The sequence below is a fragment of the Medicago truncatula genome, chromosome 2, assembly GCF_003473485.1.
Source record: "Medicago truncatula cultivar Jemalong A17 chromosome 2, MtrunA17r5.0-ANR, whole genome shotgun sequence".
Lineage (NCBI taxonomy): Eukaryota > Viridiplantae > Streptophyta > Magnoliopsida > Fabales > Fabaceae > Medicago > Medicago truncatula.
Window position 1 is genome coordinate 18650543 of NC_053043.1, and position 22061 is coordinate 18672603.

The 22061-nt window shown below is 32.3% G+C and overlaps 4 protein-coding genes across 4 annotated transcripts; all 4 read left to right on the forward strand.

Moving 5' to 3' along the window:
* The first annotated feature begins 6408 nt into the window (after positions 1-6408).
* LOC11440669 (ctenidin-3) lies at positions 6409-8048 on the forward strand. Its single transcript, XM_003595275.3, has 2 exons — positions 6409-6565; positions 7559-8048. The coding sequence occupies exons 1-2, from the start codon at positions 6472-6474 to the stop codon at positions 7816-7818; spliced, it is 354 nt and encodes a 117-aa protein (XP_003595323.1). The 5' UTR covers positions 6409-6471; the 3' UTR covers positions 7819-8048.
* Positions 8049-12270: 4222 nt separating this feature from the next.
* On the forward strand, positions 12271-12982 carry LOC11437742 (glycine-rich protein DOT1). Its single transcript, XM_003595276.2, has 2 exons — positions 12271-12429; positions 12537-12982. The coding sequence occupies exons 1-2, from the start codon at positions 12336-12338 to the stop codon at positions 12851-12853; spliced, it is 411 nt and encodes a 136-aa protein (XP_003595324.1). The 5' UTR covers positions 12271-12335; the 3' UTR covers positions 12854-12982.
* A 2407-nt stretch (positions 12983-15389) lies between these two features.
* On the forward strand, positions 15390-16413 carry LOC11439240 (F-box protein PP2-B11). Its single transcript, XM_039830116.1, has 3 exons — positions 15390-15687; positions 15778-15854; positions 16073-16413. The coding sequence occupies exons 1-3, from the start codon at positions 15421-15423 to the stop codon at positions 16125-16127; spliced, it is 399 nt and encodes a 132-aa protein (XP_039686050.1). The 5' UTR covers positions 15390-15420; the 3' UTR covers positions 16128-16413.
* Positions 16414-19501: 3088 nt separating this feature from the next.
* LOC11440274 (pentatricopeptide repeat-containing protein At5g43790) lies at positions 19502-21641 on the forward strand. Its single transcript, XM_003595278.4, has one exon. It carries the CDS (start codon positions 19770-19772, stop codon positions 21573-21575), a length of 1806 nt encoding a protein of 601 aa, XP_003595326.2. The 5' UTR covers positions 19502-19769; the 3' UTR covers positions 21576-21641.
* Positions 21642-22061: the final 420 nt, after the last annotated feature.

The following is a 22061-nucleotide window of genomic DNA, read 5'->3' on the forward strand; positions in this document are numbered from 1 at the left end:
GTGACTTTCAAGACCCAAGCATAATTTTTACTCTCAAGTTTATTTTGCCAAATCATTTTTTACATGCATTCAAATATAACAATTTTATTTTAAAGTAACTTTAGCACTATCGAAACAAACACACTAACAATTCAAAAAACTAAACAAACTTTAAGAGCTCTAAAGAAAGAGAGATATGACGTGCAATGTCGGATGGATATTATAACTTGTATATATTTATGAACTTGCAATCAGAATTAATTTGATTGTGTGATTAAGTTTATGGCTGAGGATAACCCACTTGGGTTGGCCTAGTGATAATTGGCTTGGGAGTTGAAAGTGGTTCCTAGGTCTCAGATTCGATTCTCTCCAGTACCAATTTGAATGAGTTAATTTATCTTTTTCAAAAAAAGTTTATGGCTGACAATGAATCAAGGGGTTCAAAGGGTATATACTAAAAAAGTTCATATGCATGTTTTGTATGTAGGATGAAACCAAGAAACATTATTTCAAGTGATTCAGAGTCCATATACATATTAAAAAAATCATATATGTCCTCAAACTAGCTTATGGTCAATGATATTATACATTTTATCTAGCAGCTATATCTTTTTTTCCTGATATCATTTATCAATGACATTTTATTAACCATTACCGATATATGATTGTTTCCCTAAAAACATGATAAGTGTTTAATAAAAAAATAAATTACACATTATTTTAATTTGATCTTGAATATCATTATTGATTTGATGAAAATTAATGGATATTTATTTAGTCTTGCCCTTAAAACAAAACCACACAATATGCATATTCTCAAGTTGGAGAAAATAGACATGGACATAATTATGTGTGGAAAGGTGTATATGTTCTTGTCCATAATTATGTTCTAGCAAATTCTAACAAAAATTGGTGTATTCAAGAAAAATCCATCAACAAAAGCACATGATTGTAATAATCATGTGTTCGACAATTGAATTTCTTCTCTCTTTACTTTCTTTTTATTAAATTCCTAATTTCCACAAAATCCCTTTTGTTTGATTAGAGTGTGTGATACTGCTTTGTAATATGTCAAGAGTTTTTTTTTTTAATAAAATTAATTGATTTGTGATCGTTACCCTTATCACCATTCCGTTAGTTGAGATTACGAATTAGGTTAATGGTGTTTTATCCCCCTGTAATATAGGTCATTTTTGGTTTCCCCCCCTGTAATTTTTTTTTTTTGAATACCCCCTAATAGGTCATAAAAAAAACGACTTTATTTTTTTTTTTAGAATTTTTTCGTTTTTTTATGACCTATTAGGGGGGTATTCCAAATAAAAAATATTTTACAGGGGGTCAATCAAAAAAAATATTTTACAGGGGGAAAAACAAAAAATGACCTATATTACAGAGGGTAAAACACCATTAACCCTTATGAATTTAAAGATTGAAGAAACAGATAAAGGGAAGGAAGAGGGGAGAGAGAGAGGAAAAAGATAAGTGTGATTAAGTGTATAATAAGATATATGAACTCAATTAATCTAATAGCTCTTAATTTTATTCATGGTGGTCCACCGGTGAGGGACTTAACTCTTCCTATTTTATTCATGGTGCTTCCGAATTGGGCCTTGGAAAGTCCGAAGCAGTTGAGGGAGTTAGGTAGTAACTTAATAGAAGTATCTTGGGGGACATGCCTTTATTGACAAGGGCCTCATCGTACTCGTTGTCTTTGGACTTCACAAAGTCATACCAGGCTTCAAATGTCCATATGAGATTTTGGAAGATCATGTTCCAATGGTTTTCTGCCTTCTGGTTTGGTGGTGTCCGGACCTTTATGGGTGCATATGAGCAAGGGAATTTCTGATTTTAGTTAGTTTGATTGTTAATGACATCATTTTCTTATTTGCGAGATGATCAATTCTGAAGGGGTTAAGAATATAAATTATTTGAACTCATGGGTCATGGTCTTTGACTTTGAAAGGCCCTCGTCAAGTGTCTTTTTTTTCCTTCGCTTGGTGCCTAGACCTTGATTTGGTCCGGACATGAAGGTAAAGGTTGACTCCTTTTCTACAACTTGTCATCAACTTTTGTTGTCTAGTGTGTTTCTGTCTGTGCTTTCTTGCCAAGACATATGTCATACAACTTGGTCGTGATTTTTCGAGGCACACTTCCTTTTGTAGAATTTATCACTATTGGATTGGATCCTTTTGGCCTCTTGCTAGATAAGTCGTTGGAACTTTGCCTTTTCATATGGCTTCATAGAGCCTATTTAAATGGCTTATGCAATTATTTTTGCAGTTTCCTACATTTTCTCTTGCTCTCTTGGCTTTGTGATGATCATCACAAGAATTCATCTTCGTGTTTGCTTTCTTCTTCGCTCCCTAATGTCATTCTGCACCAAAGTCTTCGCTCCCTAATGTCTTGGAACTTGGGAATAGAAGTCATCCCTCTATAAAGTCATCCCTCTTGAATATTCATTCTTCATCATCTCAAGGACCACATAAATCTTCGGATGTCTTGCTTTGCCTGATTTGCTTGCTTTCTGCATTAATTACAATAAGAACACCCTGAAATTGCTATGTTTCGGGAAGAATAGAATTACAAACTCAAATATAGAAAACAATTCAAATGTCCCGAAATCATAGGCAATTGATCTAATACTCCTATGATTTACTAGTAAAACCTATTTAAATAGACTGAAAAACATGCTAAGAGTAAACGTAAGATGACCTATATATCATTAATGAACTTCTAAGATTCATAGAAGAGGGAACCTTTATGACCATTGAGAATTTAGGAAACCCTAATTTAAGTATTTTTTTAATTACCTCCGTGAGAGTAAGAACCCCACGTACCTCTACGCGTGAAGGTGCATCTCCATACAGTATTGTCGACCCTAAGCTTTGACATGCGTAGTCACTCTGTTGTAAGGGTACAACTTGACAGAGTGAGGGGAATAAACCCATACTTCTTAGAGAGTAAGGCCCCACGTCTACAAACCGATGTGATCAATATCTGAAACTCAACATATGCTTTGAAATCAAACCCAACGAACTCATCACTTAAATAAAAGACGTAAATCCAATATATGAATAATGATTTACCATTAATTTATTCAAACAAATGAATAGAAGGGATTTGAAGAATCCCAACTGTAACACCCTCTTTGATTATTTAATTATTTTGTTGAGTTTAGAGTCTATTAAGATGATTTATATGATTTATGTGATTGATGTGATTTACATGATTATGTGATGTGCGTTATTTTATTTGAGAGTTCTTATTTTGTTATTTAATAAAATAAGATTTGAAAATAAAATAAATATTGAGATGAGGGGTTGTTTTGAGAATTTAGAGAGTTTTATGGGAAAAAGAGGAAATAAGATAAAATAGATGGGAATAGATAAATAGGAGAATAATAGGTTAGAAAAGTTTTCACGTACAACCACTTTTGGAGAAAAGGGAGAACAAGAGGAGAAGAGAACCAAGAGAGAAGCTGCGATCGATTTGTTAAGGTAAGGGTGAGACTAACGTTCAATTTTCTTAAGTCTATAATTCTGATGATTAGATTTAGCAAGTTGTAGGATTAGTTTTTGAAAGTTGAAAATTAGGGTTAAGAGTGATAATTGAGGATTAGATGATGGAAACTTGTAGAATTGATGTAGAAAGTGTGTACAGACCTTAGATAATCCATATGGTGATGTTTAGAATCAGTTTTAAGCTTTGAACCATGAGATTAGGTGGATTTTCGTAAAAATCTGCATTCTGCCCGAGCTGAGATTCATCGCTCGCCTCGCAAGCAATTCCCTTCGCCCCGCGATCTTCACCTTGTGGCTCGCCATAGCGAGCAGATCACTCGCCATAGCGAGTTGATCAGTGAGTCAATCTAATTTTGTGATTTAACCTTTTGGGTCGAACTTTAGATGATTTTGAGTGCCTGAATATGTATAAGAATGATTAGGCAAGTTTTTAGATTGAAATTGAACATGGGGAAGTTAAAAATGGGATTTTTGGGTGAAAAATGTCAAGTTCCCGAGAGCACCCAGTTCCTTGTTTGCCAAGGCGAGTAGCCTTTTTCCTGAACTCACCATAGCGAGGAGAGTGGCTCGCCTCGCGAGCTGCACTAAGACAGTCAGCCTTGTTTAGGGTTTTGCGATCTTTGTCGCACGAAATGTTATGAGTTGATCCTTGGGGTAGGAATGGAGGTTGATTTTAGTACTGTTGATGTTCTGTGAGTTTGATATAATATATTTTGATGTTGTTAGTAATGTGATACATTTGTATATGCATTATGTAAATTAATGTAAGATGTCTAAGTTGATGTTGATTATCCTTTGATATTGTTATGTCTGGATATGTTATTGTGATGCCCATGTTGCTGTTGTCTACTGATTAAACTGCATGAGTCGGTCTATGATGTAAGATGTCAATCCAAAGTATTGGAGTCCTAAGTTGATGATGTTCTCTAAGTTGTATAAGTTGATTGAGTCCATGCATACTCATTAAAGTTGGGGGCTTGATACCCTGGAGCCTTTGCTCAACACGTTGGGGGCTTGATGCCCTGGAGCCTTTGCTCAATTAAGTTGAGTGCTTGATGCCCCGAGAGTGTTTTAATGCTCAAATACGTTGAGGGCTTGATGCCCTGGATTGGTACCACATGCATGATTAAGAGGATTAAGTTGCATAGTCAAGTCGAAGTCGCATTGTTGAGTCAAGTTGTCAAGTTGAAGAGTTGTGTCCGTGAGTTGTTAAGTTGCTATAATTTAATGAAGTGTTTAATGAAGAATTATTAATTATGATATGTTGATGTTATTTATGTTGTTAAATATAATTGATGAATTATATGCTTAATATTATTGTTTGAGAAATCTCACCCCTTCTACTTGGAAATGTTGCCCTTCGTATGGGTAACTTGCAGGTGATCGAGAATAGGTTGCTGTTAGATTGCTGTCGTGAGTGGACTATCTCTCAAGTGTGTCTTTAGGTGCTCTGATACGTAACGGGATGAAATTTTGTTGCTATTTTCTATTCCTTACGTTTACTTATGAATTTTCATGAATAAGTTGTTGATTTGACTTTTATGAGATGTTTATGATGAGGCCTTCGTGCCAAAGACTATTTCTATATGTTGAATAAATTCCGCTGCGAAATATTGAATATTATGTTATTGAATTTCGAAGGATAATTAGTTAATTATTCCCTTTATGATTTTTAAGAAACGAAGTGTGACATTCTATTTATGTGAATTACTCTGATTATTTATATGAAATTTTTATGTTGGGACAACGGGGTGTTATACCAACCACCACTAACATTCTACAATCAAAAGAGATTACTCCTAAACTATTGCTTTGTGCAAACTGACTAAATTGAAAAACCCCATTTTATCTTTTATTTTATTCTTTTAATTTACTGTTTTTGTTTCAGAATAAGTAACATAATTGTCTAGTTGGAATAACAATCCATGTAGATATGATACTCTACTTACAATTTACTATTCGATAAACAATTTTGCGCACTTGCCTAAATCCGACCATCAGTCATCCTTATGGATATGTTTTTTATACTCCTAGGTAGTAGCTACTTGATATGTTGACTAGGTCCATAAACTTTCCGTTTGTATATTGCAATGGATCATGTCTTTGAGTTAGTACATGACGTCATGTTGGACTGATCTTGCTTAACCTTATTTTGAGATTACATTATCTTTGATGTTGTTGTATATTGGACAGGACCTTGTAGAAATATTTTTATTTTGGAAAATACTTACGCAGATTTTATTTGAAGGATATGGCGATATTGATATATTCCGCTCATAGTCAAAAATAGACTCGCACTATTAAAAATCGAGGTGTTACAAAGTTTCAGTCAAAAATAAATTTTTAATAAAGTTAAACTTTTTGCATCCCCTAACTTAAGGTTTTGGATCCGCCATTGACCATGACTTGATATCTCACATCCATAATAGTGTTTATGTACTATTGTTATTCCATATCACATTAAAGCTTGACTACGAATACTTTAAGAATAATGCTCTTGTGTCTCATGATTAAGTCATACTTAACGCTCCATTAAAAAAACTAATTATTCTAGGGGCTTTATAATTTTGACAGAAACATAATAAAGAAATTTCACTACAAAAAAGAAAAACATAATAAAGAAATATTTATATTATTAATAAATAGTCATGATACATTTCTAATCTTAAACATAAAAACATTAGCCTCTTACACCAACACAAACGAATATATAACTATAAGTCGTAATCTTCCTAATATAATCAAGAGTTACATGTTCCAATTTAACCCTTACATGGATCAATAGGTGTTGTGTTGATGACTTAATATCCTCATAATAAGACAAATTATATTATATTATCTTTTTCATTGAATATATATAATTTAATCAATATCTTTTAATTCATGTTTTATGTATCATGTCTGATAATCACTATAAATAGTTGATGGTTGTATTCATATTTAACTACAATATAATCTTAGTTCATCAAGGATGAAAACAAAGTCTATTATCTCATTCTTCTTTGTTTGTGCACTATATTTTATCTCTGTTATGGCAACTGAGCCATCCAAAGATGAGAAACAATGTATATAAACATAAATAAACACACATATTTTTTTTTCCTTCTTTTATTATATTTAGGGTTAATTAAGTTTTTAGTTCCTATAAATATCTGCAGTTTTGTTTTTAAGTCCCTATAAAAATAAATCACAGTTTTTAGTCCCTACAAAATTTTCCGTTAGTATTTTTAGTCCCTGTTAAATTAAAATTTGTTTAATTATGCTTAAAATTTTAAATTTTTTAATGATTTTTTACATACTTGTTTAAAACATTATAAAAGGTTCCACCACAATAAATTAGCTCAAAATTTTATTTTTAGGTCAAAATTTTCGTTAGTTTTATCTTGAATTTTTGGCGTTTTTAAAAAATTATATTTAATTCATTACATGTTAAAAAATTCTAATTTTTTATAAAAGAGATTACTATAATGTTCTTAACATGTCTGTTAAAAATCATTTAAAAATATAAAATTTTAAGTATAATTAAACAAATTTCAATTTAACAGGGACCAACACATACTTTTAGTCCTTGTAAAATTAAAATTTGCTTAATTGTGCTTAAACTTTTAAATTTGTAACATATTTTTCACATACTTAATTAGAATATTATACAAAGTTCCTCCACAAAAAAGTAACTTAAAATTTTATTATTTGGTCCAAATTTTCATTAATATAATCTTGAAAATTTGGCTTTTAGAAAAATTCATATTTAATTCATTACATGTTAAAAAACTAAAAAAATTTACAAAAAGAGTGTATTACGATGTTATGAACATGTATGTAAAAAATCTTTCAAAAATTTAGAAGTTTAAGCATAATTAAACAAATTTTAATTTAATAGGGACTAAAAAACTGACAGAAAATTTTGTAGGGACTAAAAAGTGTGATTTATTTTTATAGGGATTAAAACCAAAACTGCAGATATTTATAGGGACCAAAAACTTAATTAACCCTTATATTTAATACAAAGTTTTTTTTTTTTTGAAGAAATTTAATACAAAGTGTTTGTTAATTTGCAGTTGGTGAAATAGAAGAATTCAAATCAAAAGTTTCATGGAATCGTGGAGCCTGGACCTGGCCAAAATATGGAGTAAAAGGAAATGGTGGTAAAGGAGGATCAAAGGGTGGATCAGGCTCAGGCGAAAATGGTGGTGAAGGAGGTGCGCAAGGTGGAGGTGGACAAATCGAAGGTGGAAAAGACAAAGGAAGTGGACTTGATGCAAGAGGAGGAGGAAGAGGAGAAAATAATAATATTGGTTGGGGATATTTGAAAAATTAGGGAGGTTACAATTGTGACATAAGTAGCAAAAGTGAAGGGAATCAAGAGCCTCCATGAAATCCAGATGAATGAATGTGTCTATTCATTCCCATAAAGCATGTAAAATAAAACCATAAACTCTATTTCACTCTATGTCTAGTCTATTAACTTCTTTCACCATTGTCTTGGATTGTACCACTTATGTTTCCATAAACTCTATTCCCATGAAGAAGTACCACGATTTTATGTTATATTATTTTTCTCAACTCACTTCTTTAATTTCTTATATTAAATATGTCATTTTATGTAACTCAATTGTGAATAAATTACTAGGGTCTCTATAACTCATTACAGAAAAGTCAAGAACTACAAGAAAATTCAACATGATCAATTGTTAAAATAAATACACATAAACAAAAAGATATCAAGGGACAACAATAACCAAAAGAATATTTTTGGAGCTAATATATCCAGAACCATGGCAATGTATAAAAATAAAATAATGTAAGAGCGCTCCAAAACTTTGTATATCTAAAGTAACAAAATAAATGTTTAACAACCCACTCATACTATTCGAAAAAGAGAATTTAATTTGTCGAATACTTGATTCCTGCCTAAGCACCACACTAAGTGTATCAGTGTATGTTTGAATTCAATTTTTGCAAAGCTAAAAGAGACTTTCAAGACCCAAGCATAATTTTTACGCTCAAGTTTATTTTGACAAATCACTTTTACATAAACGCATTCAAACATAATCAATTTTAGTTTAAAGTAACATTAACACTCACTACTAAAAAAAGCAAAATTAGCGAGGAAAATTAGTGACGGAAAAAATGAAATTCCTCACAAATTCCTTAATCGCAAAATTTAGTGACGGAATTAGAGAGGGATTTTATGTTTTCCCTCACTAAATATCCCTCACTAATTTTTGTTTTTTAGTAGTGACTATAGAAACGAACACACACCAACGATTTGAGACAATGAAATATTCCTCCTCAAAAGCACACTATAATTCAAACAACTAAACAAACATCAAGAGCTCTAAAGAAAGAGAGATGTGACATGCAATGTTTGATGGGTATTATACCTTGTATATATTTAGGAACTTGCAACCAGAATTAATTTGACTGCGTGAATAAGTTTATGGCTTACAATAAATAAAGGGGTTGAAAGGGTTTATATTAAAAAAATCAATATGAATATTGTTTGTAGGATGAAATCAAGAAACTTTGTTTCAAGTGATTCAAAGTCCATATTCATATTTAAAAAAATCAAATATGTCCTCAAACTAACTTATGGTCAATGATATTATACATTTTATCTAGCAGTTATATCTGTTTTTCATGATATCATTTATCAATGACATTTTATTAACCAATACTGATATATGATTGTTTCCCTAAAAACATGATATGTGTTTAATAAAAAAAAAAACAAATTACACATTATTTTAATTTAATCTTGAATATCATTTTGAGATACTTATTTTTTTTTTTTCTTCCGAGAATTTACATATTTTGATATTATTCTTGAGGTATCATTCATTTATTGCAGCAAATATATTTTGTTTTGATGCAACTACAAAATAAAATTGTTACTAAAGGATATTGATGGATAATTTATAAAGTGTATTAAACTCCAGTCAAGTAATAATATTCATAAATTTTGTACATATATGGGAATTGTGAAACTTCTACTCAACAATGTCAGTTGTAACTAGGATGTTAAACTATAGGGTCGCATTAGGATCACACTAGGATCGGTTCACTCCCCTTGGTGTTTGTTTCTCTAATTAATAACTATTTACATTCTAGGTTCAGCAGATTTTACTCAATATTAGTAATTACTACTAGAGTCAATTCGCTCTACGTATATTTCGTTTAGTTACTAATCACTTACTTCCTAAATAGGTAGATATTAATATACGAGATATAAATATCAAGATATAAGCATCAAGATAGTAATATCAATATTAGGCCCTGTCACAACCTAAGTACCTAGTCTAGGGTTTCACTTCGCCGAAATACTAATCCTAACAAAACATAATAGCGAACATAAAATACACTAAAATAAATGACATTAAATTAAATAATTATCCAACAAAACAAATAGAGGTTCATCTTAGAACCCTAGCCTTTAAATATCTAGCTACATATGAGAACTATGACAAAATATACAAAAAGAAAAAAAAAACATACCCTAGAAAAGATAGGAGAAGATAGAACACCTCATTGGCTTCTAGAATCGCCTTCCTCTTGATCTGCTCTAGTTTTGAACGAGAAATTTTGAATGAGGAAGGTGGTATTTATAGGGAAAGTTTCCACCTAACTTGGGCTAAAAACATTGGCTTCTAGGGGTGAAAAAGTCACAAAATATGACTTTTTTCGCAAGTGACGGGCCGCCTATCACCTAAGGCCATGCACCTAGGGCATGTGCCTGTTAAGCTGAGGTGCCTAGCGTCGTCTGGCATGCGCCAAGAGCTTCTGTGTATTAGCTCTGGGGCGCCTAGCGCCCCTTATGGTGCGTTTGGGCGCTTCGGTGCGTTTTCTATGCTAAAATGCTTGTTTTCTTTGCCTTTTGAGGTGTTTTCTTCAATATTAGATGTCTTGGAACTTGGGAATAGAAGTCATCCCTCTGTAAAGTCTTCTGAAGCTTCTTGAATCTTCATTCTTCATCATCCCAAGGACCACATAAATCTTCGGATGTCTTGCTTTGCATGATTTCTTCATGAATTACATTAAGAACACCATAAAATTGCTATGTTTTAGGAAGAATAGAATTACAGACTCAAATATAGAAAACAATTCAAATGTTCCGAAATGATAGGCAATTGATCTAATACTCCTCTGTTTTACTGGTAAAACCTATTAAAATAGGTTGAAAAACATGCTAGGAATAATGTAAGATGACCTGTAATCAATGAACTTCTAAGATTCATAGATGAGGGAACCTTTAGGACCATTGAGAATTTAGGAAACCCAAATTTAAGTAATTTTTTAATTACCTCCATGAGAGTAAGAACCCCACATACCTCTACACGTGAAGGTGCATCTCCATACAGTATTGTCGACCCTAAGTTTTAACATGCGTAGACACTCCTTTGTAAGATTACAACTTGACAGAATGAGGGGAATAAACCCAGACTTCTGAGAGTAAGGCCCCATATGTACAAACCCATTTGATCATTATCTGAAACTCATCATATGTTATGAAATTAAACCCAACGAACTAATCACTAAAATAAAAGATGTAAATTCAATATTTGAATAATGCTTGACCATTAATTTATTCAAACAAATGAATAGACGGGATTTGACCGCCTCTAATATTCTTCAATCAAAATAGGTTACTCCTAAACTATTGCTTTGTGCAAACAGACTAAATTGAAAAACCCCTTTTATCTTTTATTTTATTGTTTTAATTTACTGTTTTTTGTTCCTGAATAAGTAACGTGAATTGTCTAGTTGGAATGACAATCCCTGTAGATATGATACTCTAATTATACTTTACTACTTGATAACCAATTTTGTACACTTGCCTAAATCCGACCATCAGTCATCCTTATGGATATGTTTTTCTTACTCGCAGGTAGTAGCTACTTGATTTGTTGACTAGGTCCATAGTCTTTCCTTTTCTATACTGCAATGGATCATGTCTTTGAGTTAGTACATGACGGCATGTTGGACTGATCTTGCTTAACCTTATTTTGATATTACATTATATTTGATGGAGTTGTATATTGGACAAGACCTTTTACCCACATGTTGGGTTGTAACTATTTCATCCACATGTATCAATTCGTTAGAAATATTTTTATTTTGGAAAATACTTACACTGATTTTATTTGAAGGATATGGTGATATTGATATATTCCGCTCGTAGTAAAAAATACACTCGCACAGTTAAAAATCGAGGTGTTACAAAGTTTCAGTTAAAAATAAATTATTAATAAAGTTCAACTTTCTGCATCCCCTAACTTAAGGTCTTGGATCTGCCATCTTGCATGACTTGATATCTCACATCCGTAATAGTGTTTATGTACTATTGTTATTCCACGTCACACTAAAGCTTGACTACGTACTTTAAGAATAATGCTCTTATGTCTCGTGATTAAGTCATACTTAACGCTCCATTAAAAAGATTAACTATTATTGGGGCTTTATAACTTTGACATAAACATAATAAAGAAATTATTTATATTATTAATAAATAGTCATGATACATTTCTAATCTTAAACCTAAAAACATTAGCCTCTTACACCAACACAAACTAATATAGAACTATAAGTCGTAATCTCCTTAATATAATCAAGAGTTACATGTTCCAATTTAACCCTTACATGGATCAATAGGTGTTGTGTTGATGACTTCATATCCTCATAATAAGACAAATTATATTATATTATCTTTTTCATTGAATATATATAATTTAATCAATATCTTTTAATTCATGTTTTATGTATCATGTCTGATAATCACTATAAATAGTTGATGGTTGTATTCATATTTAACTACAATATAATCTTAGTTTCTCAAGGATGAAAATAAAGTCTATTATCTCATTCTCCTTTATTTGTGCACTAGTTTTTATCTCTGGTGTGGCAACTGAGTCATCCAAAGATGAGAAACAATGTATATAAACATAAATAGACACATTTTTTTTTTTCCTTCTTTTATTATATTTATTACAAAGTTTATTTTTTAAAAAAATTTAATACAAAGTATTTGTTAATTTGCAGTTGGTGAAATAGAAGAATTCAAATCAAAAGTTTCATGGAAACTTGGAGCCTGGACCTGGCCAAAATATGTAGTAAAAGGAAAGGGTGGTAAAGGAGGATCAAAAGGTGGATCAGGCACAGGAGGAAATGGCGGTGAAGGAGGTGCACAAGGTGGAGGTAGAAAAATCAGAGGTGGAAGTGACAAAGAAAGTGGACTTGATGCAAGAGGAGGAGGAGGAGGAGAAAATAATAAAATAGGTTGGGGATATTTGAAAAATTGGGAAGGTTACAGTGGTGACATAAGTAGCAAAAGTGAAGGGAATCAAGGGCCTTCATGAAATCCAGATGAATGAACGTGTCTATTCCTTTCCATTAAGTATGTAAAATAAAGGGTTAATAGGTCTTTACCCCCCTGTAATATAAGTCATTTCCGGTTTTTTACCTTGTAAAATTATTTTTTTTATTTACCCCCTGTAATTTTTTTTTTGTTTTGATTTACCCCCCTAATAGGCCAAACAAAAACCAATTTTTTTTTTCAAGAAATAATTTCGTTTTTGTTTGGCCTATTAGGGGGTAAATCAAAACAAAAAAAATTACAAGGGGGTAAATCAAAAAAATAATTTTACTGGGGAAAACCCGGAAATAACATATATTACAGGGGATAAAGACCTATTAACCCTAAAATAAAACCATAAACTCTTTTTTATTCCTTGTCTAGTCTATAATATGATGAACATCTTTATCTAAATTAGTTTCTTTCACCATTGTCCTTGGATTGTACCACTTATATTATCAAAGCTAAATGGATAAAAAGTATCACGATTTCATGTTATATTATTTTTCTCAACTCACTTTTAATTTTTTTTTATATTTTTTTAAACAAATTAGAATGGAATATATTGCTCAAAAGAGAAGAATTTCACCCCGCACAAGATGTGCTAAAGTGGTGAAGCATCCAAAATCTGTTACATAGATCAAGCACAAAAGAAAAGTGCCACCACCAAACAAAACATACACAATTACATGACACCAATACAAAGTAGTGGGAGTCTCCACCAGTCATGAAAACTAAAAGTTAAAGGAACAAAGTTCGACGATAGCCATAAAAAAGAAGTCCGTTTCACCTTGTCGAAAATACTATGAGGATCGATTACCATATTTTTGAAGATACAATTGTTTCTATCCTTCCATATTACCCAAATAGAAGCAAGCCAGATAACCTTTAAGTAAGAGTATAATGCTCGCAGCAAGCTCGCCAAATGAGTAAATTACGTATAATGATCTTTGATATGCCCTAGACAAACAAATGAAATTCCAAGCCAATGAAATATTAGGAGCCAAACCTGCCGAAAAACATTGCATCCAAGAAATAGATGATTTGCCGTCTCGATACTACCACACCCTCCACCACACAAATTATTATGTGGTTGGAGAACAAATTGTCTCACAAAATTAACTCTTGTCGGAATTCTATTTCGAAGAAGACGCCATGCAAAAAATGGAAACTTTAGCCGGAATAAGTTTATGCCAGACATCGTTGTAGTTGTAACACTCCGTTTTCCCAACTTAAAAATTTCACATATAATCACATATAAATCAGAGTATTTTCAACGTAAACGGAATGTTACACTACTTTTCATAAAATCATAAACTGAATAAATAACTATTTATCCTTCAAATTCAACAACATACCAATTATCAGCTTAGTAGGATTGTATATGACAGTTAGGATAAATGTCTGAAAACCGAATAAGACCTGGGAGGTATAAAAGGAAGGCAAAGGCGAAGATTCTTCAATATTCAGAAAATGATTCTTCAATATTCAAAATATTTCAAGACCAAGAAGGAGTACCTTAATATTGTTGGACACGCAGTTATATGATACCTTGCTTTGGTAGTAGAAAAATGATCAGTTGTTCTTGTGAACTTAGCTCAGTTGGTAATAACAGTGTATAATATCTGCAAGGTCTGAGGTTCGAAAAAGTGACCAGTTTTAAAATATCTTAAGGGGGATTTCGGACCTTGTTGGAAGGACGGATATAAAAAGAAAGAGTGTTAGGATATTAAAGTTGGATATTTCAAATTGTTGATATTTAAGTAGGATCGATTTCATATGATGATTTTATTACTAGAAACTTTACCTTTTTAGTGTAATTTTTTCAGCCTCTTTGTTTCTCCTATATTATATTTTTGAATAAGTGTTTTTCCTATATTAATTATATTACTTGAAGCTATTTATTCTGATTTTTTATTTGCAAAAATAACTACACTGTTATGAAATTAATCAAAAGTATTGTAAGATATTGTACAATGTAGAAGAGTAGAGAGAAAGGATAAAGAGAGAACAAAGAGAATGATGTATTACTTCTCAAGTGAATCTTTACATTACATTATAGGTCATATTTATAGGACACAAATAGGTGAATGAATACGCATTTTACAATCCACTTACTAGTGGGAGTTATAAGTATGTGGAAGGTTAAAAGTTGAACATCCACTACTTGATATATTCATAACATACACTAGATTATAGCATGTTTTCTCACTTTGACTTTTGAAACCTGTTTAATACTATTTTTAATTTGCTTATTTTAGTTCTTCTTTTAACATGAATGTAATCAGATATGAAGGCTAAGAAGGAATTCGAGAACACAACCTGATGATTTTATTTGGTAATAAAATAAAGTTAATAATTTAAATTGGCGTATTTTTCACAGTTGTGTCAAAGCATAGTACTAAATATATCTTGCAAGTAAAAATATAGCCAATTTTTTACTTATATAAGAAATTCTATAAAACTCGTGCATCGCACGTGTTACAGTCTAGTTATAATATAAACTCTTATTCTATTTTCTTATCAGCCTCAAAAATTAGGGTTTTCATTTTGTGTTCGGCACGCCTCAAAATGGGAGCATTTGAAGAGTTGCCGGAAGAGTGCTTCGTCGCCATACTCTCTCGTATGACTCCGGATGACGTTGGCAGGCTCTCCGTCGTTTCCAAAGCTTTCCGTTCTGTTGCCGATTCTGACACCGTCTGGAATCACTTTCTCGATCCCAAATTCATCGATTTCATCATCCCACACTCTCATCCTTCCATTGCCAACGCTCCAACCAAAAAGGCTCTCTATCTCGCCCTATCTGATCGCCCCATCATGATCGACAATATTGATACGGTATTATTCTTTGTATTTCCAATTTCTGAATTAATTGTTGGATTTTGAAATGTGAATACTAATAAATAAGTCTTGAATGTTGAAATGTAGAGGATTCAATTGCATAGAAAGAGTGGAAAAAAGAGTTTTATGTTTGCTATTGCACTACCTATTGCCTCTGATTCCAGGTTTTTTCTCAACTCTTCTATTTATTTTATAACCTATAACCACTCAAATCTGTATTAACTTGTCTAACTTTTTTTATTTTCTTTTATCACCTTGATGATGAATATTAAATCCGTGAATCAATGGTTCACACTCAATGTTTTTATGGTCTTGAATGATTTTATTTCTTAGTAAATGTTAGTCATTGATACTAACACTTATACTTCATTTGTTTGTTTAGTAGGATTGCAAGTCCTAGTGTGAGACGTGATGGGTGGTTGGAGATTGAGACATGAGAGTTTAATTTATGCCTCGAAGATGACGAAGTCCAAATGAGTTTTATTGAGGGAAATTTCTTTCTTTTGAAGGAATAGAAGTTAAATCAAGCAACCTTGATTGAACTATTCAGGGGTCTTGCATTTTGGATGGCAGAATACTACTTGGAAGTTTCAACTTTTCAACATACCATGTGGCATATATTCATGTTCTAAACGTTAATAAAGGGATTGTTAAAGTGATAAAACCATTATCATTGCTGGTAAAAAAATGCCATTATCATATGGATTAAAAAGTTTTCATTATTCTCATACTAAAATCTTCTTGCAATTGCCAATTATATACATATATATATATATATATATACGCATATACATACTTGGTTAAGTAGTCTAATGGTTAAAGCTCACACATTATACATAAATGTGAATAAGTAGGGTGTCTGGAGTTCGAACACCATTACATATAATATGCAATATCCCTATCAACTGAGTTAAACTTACGAAGATATAATATGTATTATATCCATATACAATGAATAACATCAAAAGTTTATTGCAACTGTTAGGTAGTTAGTGCCTTATCAATTAAAGCAAAGATCTGAAGTCAATTTAGTACAATCATTCATTTAATATATTAAAAAAAAGAGCTTTAAATTTATATTTTTGGTTGCGGTAGTAGTTACATAACAAAATCTAAGTAATGTATTAGTATAGACATATAAAACAATAAAATGCAGGAGAAGGCCTCAATCCTATGCAGTAAGAGATTACACCTGAGAAATCAATCCAAGACTATCCCTAAGAAGCAAAACATCAACCATCTAGCTATTAGCATTACAAAAGTAAAAGATCAAATATCAATACAATCAATGAAACAAATCTATCTCATTAAGATAGATCTACAATAGTAAGAACCATTTACACGACAATGACACAGATTTGAGATTGCTTTTGATTACGCCCTTTTTAGAACGAGTTTGTATCTGCTCGTTACTTATACTTTTTGGTGAAACTTGTCTATTTGTTTGCTTCTTTTTCTTTTTGTTTTTAGTTGTTGTTGGACAGACAAAGCTAGATTCGTGCTCCTCATTAGTATAATCCCCTCAAAACTTTTGTAAAATGTTCACACTTCTCTGAACTTCAGAAGAACAAACAGTTGCAGTATGCACTGGTGTGTGGACAGACTACAAAACAGAATTATGTAAAGTCACACACTGATTCTCAATCTGATCTTTAGTAGAATGAGAGAAGTTCACATCAGCATTTTTAATATTATTCTCCACATTCTCCTCCAATTGAGCCATTATCTCAATCAATCTTGCATTTATCTCCTGTGTTTGGTGAATCTGAGCTGGTTCTTCTGATGGCTTTTTATAGTTTTGAAAGAATTGGCCAAAGAGAGAGAATCAGATTGCACATCTTTACCACTCTGCTCAGAACCTATATGATTGGTATCAAAAGCTTGCACCATTGTAGGAACAATCTCAGTAACATGGGATTCAATATCTAATACACACATATATAACAAAATTAGGATTGTTCGCGGTTCGGTTCATGAAAGAAACTGAATCGAACTGGAGTAAACTTTTTTTACCGTACGGTTTAAACCGAACCAAAATGTTAATAGTTTGTCTCAAACTGAACCATTAGAAAAGTTCAGTGCAGAAAGTTTTGTATTTTCAAACAAAATTACTTACCAATCCTACTAAAACAAATTAGTGTTAAATAAATAAATGGTCCCTAAATATATCAACATTTGATTTTAGTCTCCTTAAAATATTCCTTAGACTTTTGATCCAGTGAAATTTTTCATCCATGAGATTAGTCCATACTTTTTAGTCAACTCATCTCTAACTTTCATATTTTATAATGAAATTTTTCAGGAACGGACGTTAGTCGTGATAGTTCATGTTAAAGTTGTTTGGAGTTCAACATTGCTTAGTTTCCTAGATTGTTTAATGTATAAATGTGTTCGGGCATCCTCACTCTTTAAGCTAGCCTTTGTGATGAGATACAAACCCGTTTAACTTGGTATCAAAGTCGGATTAAAGACTACAATGTGTGAATTGAACGCAAGACCCACACTAGGCATGAAGGTGAGTTTGTATTGAGAAAAATTCAAGTCCCACATAGAATAGAGTATAAAGCCTGAGATCGCGCAAAACCCAACATAAAAACCTATGAAGTTCAGATACTCCAAAATGGAGATGTATCTATATTGAGTACGTATCAGATACCGATACTCCACGGATTATCGCGGATATTAGATTCTTATACGATAGCCCACATATACACAAGGATACTTCAAAGATATGTATCCTATAAAACATGAAGAGTAAAAAAGTGAGACAATGTTTTGAAAATTCAGTGGAAATGTATATGATTCAATTTTTATAAAAAAACTTTACATTTTTTTTATTTTGATCATATGTATTATTTTTTTAAAAATTGTGATTTTAATAATGAAGAGTAATCAATTATGGTTTTCTTCGTAACCAATTTTTTTTTTTTTTTTTTTTTATGGTTTTCTACAAGTATTTTACATTCATATAAATTTTGATATAAAAAATTTGTTAACGTATCCTAGCCGTATTATATTTTAAATTTTAAAAATTCCGAGTATCCGTATACCCTATTGTATCTTACTTGCACCCGTATCACGTATCCGAACTTCATAAATAAAAACTTTATTGTTTGCTTATGAAAATGTGTTAGATAATTCATTGTCTTGGATGAAAATATTGGTAAAATAAGATTTTATATGAAAGAAAATATTAATTTTTTTTAGAGATTAATAAATTAAATAAATGAGTAAACCACCAAATTAGTCATGTCTTTGTAAGTCATTCTCAAATTAGTCTTCAACTTTATTAATAGAGTTTCTTAAAAAAAATAAAAAAAATCTATTAATAGAGTTAGAGATCAATTTGAAAAATGACTCACTTATAAAAACTTTGACCAATTTGAGTGTTTACTCTTCAATAAATACATCAATATCAACCAGAATTACATAACTTTAGACTTTGTTTGGGAGTTTTGTTTTGGCGGGGCGTACTAAACCCACTACGTACCATACCATCGGGCGGCTCGCCTGAATGTCGAGTCTTTCTGCGCCGCCAACTCGACGAGGAGGGGAGGGTTTTGAAAAAAAAGGAAGAAGCAAGTAGAAGAAATTGAAGACATTGGGAGGAGATGACTTTGAAGGTTAATTTTTTACTCATAATAAAAAATCTCCCTCATTTGATGGAACTCAAAAATTCTCTAAAAAACTGTTGTTTTAAAAAATGTGAATATTTTATCCATTTTTCTATATATTTCCAACCCCCAAAACCCTCCCTTCCCCTCCATACTCCCAAACGGATCCTTAAGGTGGGAGAGTTAGGTAATTTTGCCTCACATTTCATCCAATTATTTTATGTAAAAAAAAAAAAACTCATTCGGATCGAGAGACATGGCTCAACCATTTTCACCACCGGTCGCCACTCCTTGACCCGCCGCCTTAAACCTGCCGTGCACCGCCGCGCACAGCCGTCCTGCAGCCACCACCATCCCTCTCACCGCCAGATACAATCACAGGGTACTGACAGTGTTGTTACCATTTGGTTCTGTTCTGAAAGAAACATAACCAAATCTTCATCAAACTCAAATTTTCTTGATTTCATGAAACCCAAAAACCACATATTTAACCACCCAACACTCCAAACATTACAACAAAAATGCAACAATTTCAATACCCTTAAACAAATACACACCCAAATAATAACAACTGGTCTATCATTTCAAACATATTGTCTTAGTCACTTAATTAAGATATCCTCTAAATTTAACTTACCCTATGCTTTCAAAATCTTTAATTATATCTCAAACCCAACAATTTTCCTCTACAATACACTCATTTCATCTTTGATTAATCAAACTAATCAAAATCAAATCCATTTAGCATTCTCACTTTATAATAAAATTCTCACAAACAAAAATCTTCAACCTAATAGTTTCACTTTTCCCTCACTTTTCAAAGCTTGTTGTTCTAACCAATCATGGTTTCATTATGGTCCATTACTTCATACCCATGTTTTGAAATTTCTTCAACCACCTTTTGATAATTTTGTTCAAGCTTCATTGCTTAATTTTTATGCTAAATATGGGAAAATGTGTGTGTCGAGATATATTTTTGATCGAATTAATGAACCTGATTTGGCTACGTGGAATGTTATTTTGAATGCTTATGCGCGTAGTTCGAGTTATCATAGTTACTCGAATAGTTTTGATGATGCTGATTTTTCGTTAGAGTCGTTGTATTTGTTTCGTGACATGCAAGTGATTGGAATAAGGCCTAATGAAGTTACGATTGTTGCGTTGATTAGTGCTTGTTCTAATTTAGGTGCTGTTAGTCAAGGTTTTTGGGTTCATTGTTTTGTGTTAAGGAATAAGATTAAGATGAATAGGTTTGTGGGAACTGCATTCGTTGATATGTATTCGAAATGTGGATGTTTGAATCTTGCATGTCAAGTGTTTGATAAAATGCCTGAAAATGATAGGGATTCGTTTTGTTATACTGCAATGATTGGGGGTTTTGCTGTTCATGGTTATGGGAATCAAGCACTTGAACTTTATAGAAAGATGAAGTTTAAGGGTTTAGTTCCTGATAGTGCAACTTTTGTGGTTACGATGTTTGCTTGTTCGCATGTTGGATTAGTGGAAGAAGGGTTGGAGATTTTCAAATCCATGAAGGAGGTTCATGGGGTGGAACCGAAACTCGAGCATTATGGATGCTTGATTGATCTTCTGGGTCGAGCCGGGCGATTAAAGGAGGCAGAGGAGTGGTTAGCAGATATGCCGATGAAACCAAATGCGGTATTGTGGAGGTCTTTACTTGGTGCAGCAAGAATTCATGGTAATTTAGGTGTTGGAGAAGTTGCTCTCACAAAGTTAATAGAGTTGGAACCAGAAACTAGTGGAAATTACGTGCTTTTGTCGAATATGTATGCTAGTGTTGGTAGAGTGAATGATGTTAAGAGAGTGAGGAAGCTAATGAAACATCATGGTGTTAACAAGTTGCCGGGTTTTAGCTTAGTGGAAATAAAGGGTGCAATGCATGAGTTTCTTACAGGTGACAGAAGTCATCCATTTTCAAAGGAGATATATTTGAAGATCGCGGAGATTAATAGTAGACTTGAAGAATATGGTCACAAGGCAAGAACATCAGAGGCTCTGTTCGATCTAGAAGAAGAGGATAAGGAAGGTGTACTCTCTTACCATAGTGAAAGATTAGCCATAGCATTTGCTCTTATAGCATCTCCTTCAAGTTTAGCTATAAGAATTATTAAAAACCTTAGAGTTTGTGGGGATTGTCATGCGTTCACCAAGCTAATATCAGTGGCATATCATAGAGAAATCATAGTTAGAGATCGAAATCGGTTTCATCATTTTAAAGACGGGAGTTGCTCTTGTCTAGATTACTGGTGATAATACCATGTAACATGTTCACCTCACAACAAAATCAATACCTGAATGAAAATATATAGTTTGCTATGTTCATCTGAAATTCAATTTACTTATAAAATAATATAGTTGCATCAGAATCTTCCATAAGCTTATATTAATTTCAGTTTTTCTATTGGTGTACTATATGTATTTAATTTCTTAGTAACTGGATCATGATTGAGAAGGTGCCTTAACACAAATAAATGTTCCACCTTGAAGAACATATTTTGTATATTGCTTCAATAGTACTTGTGTTCTTTAACTTTTAGATTGAGCTGGCTCCAATTCAAAGATGTTCAGGTGAACTTGTCTTGCAACTTGGATATAATGTAGCATTCCATACTTCTATCGCTGTCGAGATTAAGCATCTATGAGTTTGCAGGTAAACCCTTCCGGTCGGAGACTTGTACTGTCATCCAACAGTTGCTACCATAGAAGCAGGGAAAGACAATTTTGTTCTTTCTCCTG

Bases quoted from the DNA above. Each gene is read 5' to 3' on its own strand.
- LOC11440669 (XM_003595275.3), top strand. From the start codon at position 6,472: ATGAAAACAAAGTCTATTATCTCATTCTTCTTTGTTTGTGCACTATAT. The intron at 6,566-7,558 runs GTATATAAACAT...GTTAATTTGCAG, and splicing joins ATCCAAAGATGAGAAACAAT to TTGGTGAAATAGAAGAATTC.
- LOC11437742 (XM_003595276.2), top strand. From the start codon at position 12,336: ATGAAAATAAAGTCTATTATCTCATTCTCCTTTATTTGTGCACTAGTT. The intron at 12,430-12,536 runs GTATATAAACAT...GTTAATTTGCAG, and splicing joins ATCCAAAGATGAGAAACAAT to TTGGTGAAATAGAAGAATTC.
- LOC11439240 (XM_039830116.1), top strand. From the start codon at position 15,421: ATGGGAGCATTTGAAGAGTTGCCGGAAGAGTGCTTCGTCGCCATACTC. The intron at 15,688-15,777 runs GTATTATTCTTT...GTTGAAATGTAG, and splicing joins TGATCGACAATATTGATACG to AGGATTCAATTGCATAGAAA. The intron at 15,855-16,072 runs GTTTTTTCTCAA...TTGTTTGTTTAG, and splicing joins CCTATTGCCTCTGATTCCAG to TAGGATTGCAAGTCCTAGTG.
- LOC11440274 (XM_003595278.4), top strand. From the start codon at position 19,770: ATGAAACCCAAAAACCACATATTTAACCACCCAACACTCCAAACATTA.